The 13,971-nt window shown below is 31.2% G+C and overlaps 1 protein-coding gene across 2 annotated transcripts; it reads left to right on the top strand.

Moving 5' to 3' along the window:
• Positions 1–557: 557 nt before the first annotated feature.
• LOC118028920 (GDT1-like protein 4) lies at positions 558–6,413 on the top strand. Of its 2 annotated transcripts, none has more exons than XM_035032674.2 (9): positions 558–1,364; positions 1,462–1,518; positions 1,595–1,708; positions 1,850–1,948; positions 2,165–2,237; positions 3,324–3,409; positions 4,065–4,148; positions 4,368–4,427; positions 6,139–6,413. In XM_035032674.2, the coding sequence occupies exons 1-9, from the start codon at positions 1,269–1,271 to the stop codon at positions 6,325–6,327; spliced, it is 858 nt and encodes a 285-aa protein (XP_034888565.1). In that variant the 5' UTR covers positions 558–1,268; the 3' UTR covers positions 6,328–6,413. The 2 variants fall into 2 exon arrangements, with proteins under 2 accessions (XP_034888565.1, XP_034888566.1); XM_035032675.2 differs by having other exon boundaries at positions 566–1,364; positions 1,462–1,515.
• The last annotated feature ends 7,558 nt before the right edge of the window (positions 6,414–13,971 follow it).

The raw sequence follows: 13,971 nt of genomic DNA, 5'->3' as shown, positions 1-13,971 counted from the left end.
TACAGAAAAGACTATTAAAATATTTTTTTTTAGGGTTTTGATATAACTCGTGATAGTTGAATCATATACAAATTCTTATAGCATCTCCATTATTTTTAAAAAAATAATGTTGCATTTTGTTAAACCATCCGATGTAATTTGAGGGAGAAACACTTGATCATATTAGGATATTTTTTTATTTATTTATACAATCATCTTGAAATGAATTATTTCTCATTCAATGTCTTGGGTAAAGTGAAAATTTTCCTCATATTAAGGTATCTATTTATAAAATAGGCTAAGATGTTCTTATTTATTTTTGGGCTTTGAGTAGCATTCATAGTGGAACATTAAAGTAAGCAAGTATTTTTTTTTTTTTTTTTATGATTGCCTACCTTAAAATAATAATATATAAAAAATGCTAAAAATCTCCAAAATCCATGAAATAGTAATCTTTTTTTAAAAAATAGAGCTTTTCAATAAAAAATGTATTTTTTTAAAGATTTTTTTTTGGGAGTTTTTAAAGAAATCTCTGAAAAAAGCGGGGGATAAAAAATGGATTATAACATTATTTTTTTTAATGATTTGATGGGGTTATTTTGTTTGTTTCAGCAAATCGGTTGATGGGTTTTTGAGTATTTGCTAATGGTTGGTGAATGATGATTTGAGTTAGGAGAAAAAGAAAAAGGAAGAAGTGTAAAGATGTTGAAGAAATAGTGTAAAGTAGCAGTAAAGACTAGCACAAATACATAAGAAAAAACGTTAGTTATACTTTAGTCTTGGGTAATTTTTGTCAAATAAATGGATAATTGAGCTGAAATGTCAAGCCCGGTGTGAGTTTTTCCAAAGGGCGTTTTTTGAATCCGAATATTAATTTCAAATTTGGAGATAGGACACCACCACTTTTGGTAGTTGCAGACTTGCAGTGACAGTGACTGGTGATATAAGCAAGTTGAGCAATTGTGAGAAATTTTTATATTAGATCCGTATACATCTCTAGAGAATTCTTGGAATAAAAGTTATATTTTTCATTAATTTGGATTGAAAGACCTTTTAGTATACTGCAAAATCTACATCTTTTTCTTTAAGGGGGGTAGTGGGGACTGCAGGATCTTCCGCTACGTCTCCTCTGTTTCTTACGGATCTAGCAAGTAATAGTATGCGCCTGGCGATTCACAACTGAACAAAAAGGCCACTCTCATAATTCCCATTATATTCTTCTTCCTACTTTTTTCTGATCCAAATTTCCATATCGCCCGTGCTCTCTTTTGTCTTCGTTAATACATCTGATGGGGTTTCGTTCAAACCCTAGATTTATCATCCTTGTAGTAGCTGCTGCTGTTTTTCTTCTACTATTGTCCTTATCGCGCATCGCCGCTGCACAGGTCTCTTTCTGTATTTTTGATTTGTTTGATCAATTTCTTCCATTTTTCAGCTTAAGATGTTAATAAATGCGTGATGTTGTTTATTTATTTATTATAGGAAAATGAGGGAGATGAATCAAGATCCTTTCAAGACCTGGGCCGCCGTGGCATGGTGGTATTCATCATCACCATCATATGCTATTTTGTTTGGTCATATACTCATTTTCTTTTTAATGGATGGATGGATGCAGGTCGTTAGAAATGGAGGTGATGCCAAATCTGCTGGTAATGATCTTAAATTGGAATCGGGTCTTGGAATTTTTGATGCTTTCTTTGCCAGCTTGTCAATGATTTTGGTCAGCGAGGTAATTGGGCTCTCGCTCTCTCCTGCTGTCTTTTTTCGGATTGATGCTTGACCAAATCTTCTTAACTTTTATCTGCGTTAATTTAATTTAATTTGATTTTGTTATATGTTTCCATTGCTTGACTATTACGGTGCGTGCTAGATTGGTGATGAGACTTTTATAATAGCAGCTCTTATGGCAATGCGACACCCTAAATCTACTGTGTTATCGGGTGCTCTCACCGCCTTGATTGTCATGACAGTAAGCTGCCCCCTTTTTTTTTTTTTTTTTGTTTCAGCAGTTTCTACTTCAGCCAAAGAACCCTTACCATCTCCGATTTTGTTCTCTCTCTCTCTCTTTCCTTTCTTTCTTCTGACACTGCAAGGCATTGAATGGAATGGTCCAGCCAGCAACTACACTGAACTTTTCTTATTCTCAATGTTGGTGAAGCTTAAAGCTGTTGTGCATGTCATTTAGGTACTTTCTACTGGACTAGGTAGAATCGTGCCAAATTTAATTTCAAGGAAGCATACAAATAGTGCAGCCACCGGTACGTACTATTCATCATTTACAATTGCTGCTATCTCTTTGAAATCCAAAGTATTCTTCATGGGAAGATTTAAATACTTTACTACAGAATTGGGATGTATTAAAATAATCAGTGCACCGTGTTTGTTTTTTAAATGCATTCACTTGGGACTTTATTATAGCATATAAAAATATGCATGAATGTGTATGGCAGGATCAATAGTGGGAAATTGTGGAGCTTGATGGGGCGAGGATGCCATCTAGGCACTCCATCAAGAAATGTGTTATCAATATACTGTTTCTTTGCTATTAGTCACTTAAATAGAATCATTTTCTATAGTCTTATAATCATGTGAAATATTGGAGGAAAAACTGTCGTTTTGATTTTAAATGGTTGCAAATCTTGCTTGGTTTCACTCGTTGGACTCTCATGATGTGTAATATGTGGACGAGAGCTGGATATTTTTGTGTTTTGTCTACTTGTGGAAAACTTCCAGTTTTATGAAAAAACGTTTTCCACAAGTACATGATCTTTGTAGCACCAAAACGTTACCTCCACAAAAAATCCTATAAATGACTGGAATAAGGAGCTTGGTGCCTTCCTTGTAATAATATATAGGAATTAAACCACAGTGAATTTTCCACAAGAATAAAAATAAATTCATATTTACTTGATGAATCTTCACATCACGAAGTTTGAATGCAATCATCTTTGTGGTTTAATTCTGTTTGTAGAAAGTGCTACAAGCAAATTCCTTGAAAATGGTGTCCAATTAACTTCAATGAAAAGTATATCTTCAAATAATTCTGTTTGAAGCAGCCCTTTTATGTCCGTATACTTTGTATGTATCTTAGAATTCTCAGAGTCGACTATAGTTGAATAAATGTTTTAAGGGGACCTCTGTCAGTTGTATGGTCAGAGGACATGTAGTGTCCTACAGGTTGCATCGCTCTGAATCTACAATTAGTGTCAATAAAATGTAGTAGTCATAGTTTGACTTCTGACTTCATATTTTGCTTTCACATGGTAAATGAAGTTGGCTAATCTTATTTGTGTTAGAATCAGGTTAAATATGAAAACTAACAACTGTATTCTTTCCATATGCAGTTCTTTATGCATTTTTTGGCCTGCGGCTACTTTACATTGCCTGGAGATCGGATTCAAAATCATCACAGAAAAAAGAAATGGAAGAAGTATATCTTTAGTGCTCTTGAATCTGTCTATTCACCTGTTACATGTCTACTTGGAATGTACATTTTCTTCCATTGCTGCAAATATATAAAATCTCCTGCTAAACAAAAGAGAGTTCTAGATTCTTGTTGGTTCTTTATCTCTCATTTCAGGTTTTCGATCTCTCTTTGGATGAGTAATTGATGGTAGAATGGTTAGCATGTTTAATCTGCAGAGTTGTATGCCTTCACCTCCTCCCCTCTCCTTAGTGCTTTGGGCTTTGAGTGCACCAGTGAACTGTTCCTTTATTTATTATTACTATAAGCAATTGGCTTAGCCAATTTGCTATTAAATACCTGATCATCATCAGCCTTTTGATCCAACTTTCTTTTTTCGGTGAAAGTCAATATTGCCTTGTTTTTGCCCAGTTTTATGTCTCTCTAAAAGTTCCTTGTGTCATTGGGTCACGAACCTTTTGTATTTTTTTCGTAAGATATGGTTTATGTATGTAAATTATGTAGTTATATTAATGTGGTAATTTGAGGTTCCTAGCATGATTGTGATCTCTTTTGAAAGAAATCCTGGAGGTATTTATTGAAGCTTCAATTTCAATTTCCACCCTGCATCAACCTCCCTGAGCTGGTATTACCTTTATCTTGAATTGTGCATTGTGTTCAGGTAGAAGAAAAGCTTGAGGCTGGCCAAGGGAAAACATCCTTCCGCCGTTACTTTTCAAGATTTTGCACACCAATATTTTTGGAAGTATGTGTAACTTGTCATTCTTATTCTCCATTTTGGTCTCATGAAGTATTTCAGATTCTTTATTTTGTGATATTGTGTTGGGATTTGCAATGCCAAATCCGTTTGCCATTCTGTATTTAAGTACAATGATAACTGTGTAAGATTATGTTCGTTTAGGTATTTCTATTATGATTCTACTGTTAGCATCTCAGCAGAAGCATGTGTGTTTTTTCTATGCAGTCATTTATTTTAACTTTTTTAGCTGAGTGGGGAGACCGTAGCCAGATTGCTACAATTGCTGTAAGTTCATGTTCTGATTCTTATGTTTTTATCAATATTTTTTTGGCATGGCTGAGTCATACTTCCATCCTTGCCTGCAAAATTTTATTTCTCATTTTCTTCTTGTGCTGAATGGTCATTTTGAGTGCTCTGTTTTCCTTTCATATGCTGTGAATTATGATTTTACTCCATAATGATTGCTGCAATAGGATTTTGGGCCTTATATTTTGTAGTAGAGATAATTTTATTGAGAAAGGAAATTGAATATAGTACAAAAATGGAGGATATATCATCCTTCCTAAGAACAAGAAAATATCTCCATCAAGTGAAGTTCTCCTATCTTTCTGTGCTCTAAGGATACTTTAGTGATGCCCATGGTAGAGTGCCCTAAATTCAAAACCACTGTAAAGGTAAATGTTGAACTTTCGGTGCCAGTTTTTATGTATCTTTGACTTTAATTTGCATATACTATGGTTGCTGTTACAGGCTTATCATTGGCGAAAATCTCATAAACCATCATACCTGATGGTGTGTCTTGATTATTTTGGCACTATGCATGGGCTTTGATACACCTCTCACCATGCCATGTTAAATTTCCCATGTGATGTGAAACTTTGTCTTCCGATTTTGGCTGCATAGCTTAAAAGCAATTAGATAACTTTCTTCTAGGATGGTGTGCTCAGCTGCTAGCTACCACCAACCTAATCATCTACATGAAAACAGTAGATGAAGCAGCAACATTTTTGGCATCAGAATTTAGGTAGTGTTTGGTATTGTGGTAGCAGTTGCTTTTTAAAGTGTTTTTTACTTGGAAATGCATCAAACTAATGTTTTTTTTTTTTTTTTCAATTTATTTTTAATATTAGCATATCAAAACTATCCAAAAATACAAAAAAAATAAATTTAAATTTTTGCAAAGCATGTTTCCAAAAGGGGTCTTAGTCTTGTAGGGTGTCTGAACTGCCTAGTTTTGCAGAGAGAGTTCGAAGTTCTTGTGAGGTCTTGCAATGAGATTTTTTTAAGCATGTCTTCCTGGATGTAATAGGATCATGGGTTTGTGCATGTTAGGTTTCCTGAGAGTCCCGCCTAAACTTCGTGATGTTTATACCAGTGAACAGTGAAGTCTTGTGTAATTGAAATTTTTTATATATATAAAAAATAAATTCGTGTAGGCAAATTGTCAAACACCCTTAAATTGTGTGCTCCTTATTTGCTATGTTTATTGCCACTTGCCTAACATTTTGCAGTAGAACCAAGGTTTGTCATCACAAGATCGCTGGATTTTGTCTTCAAATGCCAACACCCGCTATTCACGTGATTTCAATTTTCATGGTTCTTCGGTTGTGCCTAATCTATCTATATGATTCTTTAAGCATCTGGCTTGCATGTGTTCGTGAAATAGCTTGAACACTCACAGGAATTCTTGAACACAAAAGCTGCTGTGAAGATTTTGCATGAAAAATCAACATGGCTCCCGTAATTAAGATGCCTGTTGTTTTCTTCACTTAGCTAGATTGATTTGAATGGTGAAACACTGTGATTAGGAAGCAATTGTGTTCTCTGTTTCTATTTTCTAGGGACGGATGCCATTGTTTTGATAGGATACTGAACATGATTTATCTTCTTCTTGATGGGTTTTTATATTTCTGAAGAACTCGGAATGCTCTCAAATTGCGATGCTGTAGAATATGTTCTTATTTAATATTTTGACAAGAATGTCTGGCTCCTGCAGCTGGCAACACACAAAAATGCCATCGGCGTAGCTGTGGGGGCTACTTTGGGACACACCATCTGCACCTCCCTGGCAGTGGTTGGTGGAAGCATTCTGGCGTCTAAGATCTCTCAAGGGACAGTGGCTACCATTGGAGGCTTACTTTTCCTTTGCTTTTCCTTGTCGTCGTATTTCTATCCTCCTCTATAACAGCTGTTTATAAGTAATTAAATTAAAATTAAATTAAGTATAAGTGAAGTTTAATTAATAAATAAGTTGAATTTATATGTTTTGAAGAGATAGAATTAAATTTATTTAGTTTTTTATATTATTTTTGTTATTCTCATTTATTGTTGGTCTTTTTAAAAAAAAAAGAGTAAATGAATATTACGAGGAAACTAGTTTTAATACTTGGTAGCAATGGAATAAAAAAAACTCAATTATTGAACAAATTCTAGAAAAACCTAAAGGCGCATGGGACATATATTCTACAAAAAGTTGTATGGTCTAATAAAGCTATTATAAAATATTTACTCATGAGTGGGTCCCTAAAAGATGCATTTTAATATGGTTGATTTTTTTTTTTGGCAATCAATGAAAGAGAATATTAAATGAATGTAATTGAGATATGGGTGGAATATAATGAAATAGATCTAATACTAATAAAAATAAGAGAATAGAAAAATATATATATATTTTTTATATACTTTCTTGGATTCCGTTGCTACAACTTACAATACATATTCAATTAAATTATATATATATGATTTCAACACAATAGAAGTCATTGAAAGGATATTGGAGATCCATTATTCATTTATTTATTGTTGGTCTTTAAAAAAAAAGAAAAGTAAATGAATATTACGAGGAAACTAGTTTTAATACTTGGTAGCAATGGAATAAAAAAAAACTCAATTATTAAACAAATTTTAAAAAAACCTAAAGGTGCATGGGTCATATATTCTACAAAAAGTTGTATGGTCTAATAAAGCTACTATGAAATATTTACTCATGGTGGGTCCCTAAAAGGTGCATTTTAATATGGTTGATTTTCTTTTTTTTGGCAATCAATGAAAGAGAATATTAAATGAATGTAATTGAGATATGGGTGGAATATAATGAAATAGATCTAATACTAATAAAAATAAGAGAATAGAAAAAAAATTATTTTTTTTTATATACTTTCTTGGATTCCGTTGCGTACACAATCAATTAAATTATATATATATATATATATATATATATATATATATATATATATATATATATTTCAACACAATATAAGTCATTGAAAGGATCTTAGAGACCCATTATTCATTCAAAGCAAGTTATTGTTGGCTATTCTCCATATAAGAGTCAAAATATGGTTTGACTCGAGTGCTAGCTTTTCTTTTCTATTAGAGATGGATCTTGGGTTTATAATTCTCTTTTTTTTCCACCTAAATAGTGTTTCAAAACTTTGATTTTTGAATCAAGAAGCCAACAAAAATTATTTTATTAATCATTATAAAAAGATAAAATGATTCTATATACCCTAAAAAGTAGATCACACTCTAATAGTCTGAATAAATTAAATACAAGCATTAAAATAATCCTATACTTGCAACAGATAAACAAAGGATTATTCAATCACATAGTTTGAGCTCATAGAATATCAAGCCCTTAGAGCTTTCTATTTGATTGTATACAAAATAATGATTGGAGTGAAGTAATAACAAGACAGTTGTACTGGAAAGTCCAATTGGATCACCTATTTTTTTTTAGAGAGAAGTAATGCTTGTTAGGTATTTTTGTTTGCCACCACTCTAAAAAGTTGGCTCTCATTCTTTAGAGACTATAACCTCATTTGGGGCTCTTTATGCAATTTTGGTTTATTATTAAAATTTTTAAGTCGTTATTGGTTTATTATTAATTTCTATATGCGTGCGTGCGTGCGTGTGGTGGCTGACCATTTAGGGAAGAAAAAGAAAAAAAGAAATTTATGAGAGATTAAAAGAGAGAAATTTATAATAAAAAAAGAGAAACCTTGTGAGATCATGCTAGTTTCTACATCATCTCTTAGAAAAACCATATTTTAGGATTGATTAAGTGAGATATTAAGGAAGAGAAAGTAAAGTTGTAGAGAGAAAACGTGAATAAGTTGAAGAAAGAAGAGGAAAGCTTGGGAAAGTTTCATTTGGCTAGCATTTGAAGAGCAAAATCTTGGTAAAATGGTCTAAGCTCATTTCAATAAGTCATTGGGAAGTTTAATTGATTTTTATGAAATTCTTAATTATTTGAATTAGAGTTCATGACTGAGAATTTAGGGGTTTTGTAAATAAGTGTTAGAAATGCTAAAACATGTAGAAAAGAAGTGTTATATATGTGAAATTTGTGTTATTAAGAAGAAAACATGCTAAGGATTTGAGTGGAGGTAACTGACTAAGTATAGAAAAAGAGAGGAAGTATTCTTTTGATGTATATATGTTAAGATTGTAAGGAATTAGTGTAAAGTTTATGTTAGAGATTATTAGAAAGGGATTAGATCATGTTATCAATTTTGGTTAACATATAGGAATGCTTATTCATTGTAGTATTGGAATGAAGTGTTCGTAAAAATGTATAAATGAGTGTGTTGTGTTTAAATAATAGTTTTGTAATGTAGAAAATGTAATTTGAACTATGATAAATTTATGAAAAATATTAGAAAGGAAAGAAAAGAAAAAAGGCCTATGGCCATATATGTATACAAAATGAGGGGAGAATTTAAAATGAAGTAGTAATTGAATTTGATTATTTTAGAGTAGATATAATAAAGAAAGGATAATGATTAGTTAAGGTGAGAAATATTTAGTATACTTGGGGTTAGTTGTAGAAATGATAAATATGACTTTAAAGATGAATTTTATAGTGGGATGTAAGTTAAAGGAATAGTGGTATGTTATAAAATGATGAAAATATTAATTTATGGTATATTTTTTGGATTAAAAAAAGGCACCAAAAGTAACATCTTCTGCAGCGGGAGGAATATGCTCAATTGGAGGTGTAAGTAGGTTTATGCACCTTATCTTTTAATTATATAATTTATTTATTGAAATTACATTAGATTTGATAATTGTTATTGAAACAAAATTGAGTATGGTATATGAAGTGGAAAAAAAGGAAACAAAAAAGAAGAAGAAATGAGGTAGAAATAACAAAGGTTGTGTTCAGGAAATTGGTTATGTGAAGGAATTCAAGGATTATGTTGCCACCATTGATGAATGATAGCTAATAATCTGTTGCTTCCATCATTGAATGGAAGCTACTGTTTGTTGTTTTCATTGTTGAATGGAAACCATTATTATGTTGCTGCTATTGATAAACAATATCTAATGATTTGTTGTTTTCATCGTTGAATAAAAGCCACTATTTGTTATTTCTATTGTTGAATGGAAACCATTTTTATGTAGCTACCATTGATGAACAATAGTCAATGTTATGTTGCTTTCATTGTTGAATGGAAGCCACTGTTTGTTATTTTTATTATTGAATGAAAACTCTTGTTATGTTGTTTTCATATTTGAATGAAAGCCAATGTTCATATCTCCTAGTGTTAATAGAATCTGTATGAGTGAGTGAGTAACAGTGAATATGAGACTTGAAATTGAAAAATAGTATGGTAATTGATATAATAATTAAATAGAAACCCTGAACATTTATAACATAATAATTAATGGCGTTTTTGAGTTGTTCGAATTGTTTATGTATGTTGGAGTAAATTTATAAATCGCAGTATTAAATTATTTATTCTTTTGATGTATATATGTGCAGGCCATCATACATTGCATGGCAGGGTTGATATAGCTATTATGATTAGACAATTATATTATGTATAATCTCATACTTGTATACTTTTAATGTATAGTTAATAGGATCTTTTACTTATCCTATACTTAAATCTTTTGTAAACTTATGTTTTTAGTTTTCATGTTACTATAGACGAATTACTTCTGGTTCATATTGTGGAATTGAATTTGTGTGAAAATATTGAGGAATATTGATGTTGATATAGTATAAGGTCCAGGATGGTTAAACTAATATGGTGGTGGAGTTAGTTGTGTCGTATAAGAAGTGGTCGATAACTTGGTATGGTCTAGGTATAAAAGAAAATTCAACTGAAATTTTGGTAAAATAAATAACATGACCATTTGTATATAAAAAAATTGACCCTAATTTCATTGTATATGTATCATGTATGGATCCAATTGTGCTACAAATTAGAATGTTACATGCATGTACTGAAAATTCCCCTTTTCTTGTAGGATAAATTCATATTTTGGTAGCTAACCTTGAATTCAAGAAGTTATGGTTTCTACCAGGGTCAACCAATATTATAACAATATAACTGTTAATTTTTCTAAAAAAGCGCATGGTCTGTGGTGCTGCATTTCTTTAAAATAACATAAAAACTAATTTCAAGAATGTCCTCTTTCTATTCTATATTACTCATATCCAACGATTCATCAATGGAAGGAAAGATTCCTTCTCTAAAAAATAACTTCTTATAAAGATGGCAAGAGAAATGTTTTCATCATAATTGAAGCATAATCCACGTGTCCTTCTTTCTTGTGACTTTGTTGGGCTCAATCTGATAGGGTCTTTCAAGGTTCCATGTACCCTCCCTTTCTTTCTCTTTCTGGTCATACAAACGAGACTCATAAAGTCGTGTAAGACCAATAGCAGCAAATAAGAAAATTGGATTTTCATGCTTTGCACATAGACTCGTATTGCTTCCTTTAATCCATATACAAACATCCAAACTTGTTGTTCTTCAAATAAATGGCCTGCTCGATGCAACAAACAAATGATCAAACTCCATTTGGTAATCATGGATGCTTTATATTTGCTTAAGCTTGGTGAGATCCAGAAAAACTTTTTGGTATTTTAAAGGTTAATAACATAAATGTAACTCGTACTTGAAAACCTCCTAATTGACACCTTCCAATCAATGTTTGAAATGTTGATATCATAATTAGACATTACTATGAAAGTGGTAACCATACATGAAAAGTTTCTCTATCTCTTTTGTGTGCTGAAACTCAAAAAATTACTCCACTTGATAGATCCACCTGGCTAGATCTTTCATGCCATCATATTGTGGAAAGTCCAACTTTGTGGTTTTAGACGTGAGGGAGCCTCCTTCCATGTGGCTATGACAATACTCATGAGAAGACCCGACATCATCATCACGTCCTCTACCATGCATAGAGGAAACATGCTCTTTATATGCTTTAAGAGGTTTTCTTCACTAGCCTTCATTACTTGTCATAATTCCTTTTGACCCGCAACTAAGGAGCCTAATTTGTTATTCATTTTCTTGATTCGGTGGTCAGATATGTTAAGCTCTAATACCAAGTTTACTATCAATACCATCAATCAAGGTTTCTTACATCAATCTTTTTTTTTCTTTTTCTAAAAGTCAAGAAGATCAATGTGCCAATAAATTCAATAAAGAGTTACAAACACAAATCAAAGACTAAGTCAAAAAGTTGAAGATGATTATAAACCAAGATATATTATCTCACAACATATGTTATAAAACCATTTGGGTTTAAAAACTTTATTTTTTATAACCAATTCTTTATTAAATTAAACTCTAATAAAAATAGACATGCCCAAGAAATATATTGAATAAAATATTATTAAAAAAATCACAATTTTTTTAATTTAGTTATTTTAATCAATCTCAATTAAAATTGAATGCCTAGTAGTTTAGACTTCCAACAAATATTATCAGGCACCTAGGTTTGGGTGGCCCAACACGTCTGACTCATTAAAAAAAATGGTCATGTGCAAGGTCCTATAAGGGTAGGTCTACACACCAAAAACATTTTTTTTTTTTATCATTAGAATGTAGTCATTTGATGACTTTATCTCCATATTTTTTGATGACTTTCTTTTCCATCCCCAAACATATAAACCAAAAAATAAACAAAATAGAGTTTTAGACCAAATCAAAAAAGTTTCAAACTATAGGAAGAAAGACAAAATTTTCCAAACTCTTAAGGAAAAAAAAAATGCCAAAAGGTACTGGACAATGGATTTATAATAAATAATTATTTTCCTCATTCTCAAATTTGGTCTCAAAATTTCATTTTTTCATAGTCACTAAAATCTAAATTGAGCATCTATTTAATGTCAAATTTTTACCACGATAACCATATAAAAAAATCAAAATAAATTATAAAATCTAATTCCAAGATAACACAAAACTTAAAAGAAAAAAAGCTTGATCAACAGAGTTAAGAAAATGATGAAAAAAAAAATTATTACAATCCAAAGCAAATCAGCTCACATTATACAATGCCTTCTATAGTAAAAATCCATCACCTTTTAAATTTCTTTCTTCTTTAGTAAGACTATTTTTACGAGCTCACCTCATAGTTTAACTTTTAAGTTTCTTTAGTAATCTAATGAACTTAAGAAATAAGTACATTAATAATTACAAAAAACTAATGGGTATGGTATTTTCACTGTTTTCTAAGAGAAAAAACACTGTGGATTATAAAAGTGTTCCACAATGTTTTCTCTTGTTTTTGGTCTTTGGATTTTTTCATTTTAGTCCCTTGATTTATTTTCCACCTTGGTCGACCATATGACATGTTATTTGTCATTGCTGTCATTTAATTTTTCTTTTAATTTAATTATTCTCATCACTTTTTTCATGCCAAATAAACCTTTAACTATCTTTTTTTTTCCCATAAAATTTCTCTATGAACCTTAAAATTTACAAATTAGGGATTTCTTTCTCCCTAACCCAAAAGACAATTGAGAGTGAAATAAATAGAGGATTTGCCCTTTACCTTTGATACTTGAACCCAATTTCATGCTTTGTTGTCAATTGCATCACAATTATTTCTCCCTCTCTTCAAAATCACCACTTTCTCTGAATTGTTTTCCACACTAGTAGTTACCTTAAAACACACACCCATGACCAAGTTTAGAGAGAATAACAAGGGTTTTTGAAAGAAAATGCAGTGAAAAAAATCAAACTTTTCTTCTCCATGGATGGTAGCAATTTTATAAAGGAGGATGAGGAAGCTTTCTTACTTTATTTACAAAAATTCCATTGCATTTAATACATGTGTTGTTTTATATAAACTACCCGGTCATCGATACTTTTACATACAACTTTATTATCCAATTCCATCAATATTTTTAAACTAATTTCCTAGGAAGTTTTATCTCTAATCATAATAAATGTTTTTTAGAACTTCCATCATTTTCAGTTATAAGTTATGCGATTATACATAAGGATTAAACTGGCAATTAACATCATTTGCTTGTAAAATCATAAATTAATTTATTTGGTTTTTTTGTTCTATTTCTGTAAATATTTTTCACTCAATTCACATAAAACTCTTTCTTTAAAATAATTATTTTACATGATTGGAGAGTTTACACAATTTATACTAGCTACCATTTTGTGTACCAATTTATTATTTTATTTCATACGGATCTAAGTAAATGCACTAGGGATTTCTCATCCTAGTCTTAATAATCTTTCCTTCCAAATTTATCATTTTTCAATTGAAAATTAAACTATTTAGCACTAGTTCACCAATTTTAGGTTGAGGGTTTACACTCACTGTAATAGTTTTTTATTTGATGTTCAGATAGGAAGACATAATAGTTATAATACTGGAGAAGATATGCAATGGCTTTGAAAATAAAAAAGGAATGTTTTTTTTAAGCAATTTTATATAAGAGTGTTCAAAAAAGCCCAAGTTGCCTTCCATGGCCACTAAGAAACCGTTTGGGAACGCGGTTTCAACCGCATTCCCAAAAAATTCTCTTTTTTTTTGTTAAAATTTAATATGGTTTGTATGTTTT

Source organism: Populus alba, chromosome 19, assembly GCF_005239225.2.
Source record: "Populus alba chromosome 19, ASM523922v2, whole genome shotgun sequence".
In the NCBI taxonomy this organism is placed as follows: Eukaryota; Viridiplantae; Streptophyta; class Magnoliopsida; order Malpighiales; family Salicaceae; genus Populus; species Populus alba.
The sequence above is the reverse complement of the archived record's forward strand: the minus strand, read 5'-3'. Positions and strand labels throughout refer to the sequence as shown.

What these genes read in the sequence shown, in the direction of transcription:
- LOC118028920 (XM_035032674.2), top strand. Translation starts at nt 1,269, where the DNA reads ATGGGGTTTCGTTCAAACCCTAGATTTATCATCCTTGTAGTAGCTGCT. An exon ending in CAATGATTTTGGTCAGCGAG is followed by an intron (nt 1,709 to 1,849) that starts GTAATTGGGCTC and finishes GGTGCGTGCTAG; the next exon opens with ATTGGTGATGAGACTTTTAT. An exon ending in GCCAGATTGCTACAATTGCT is followed by an intron (nt 4,428 to 6,138) that starts GTAAGTTCATGT and finishes TGGCTCCTGCAG; the next exon opens with CTGGCAACACACAAAAATGC.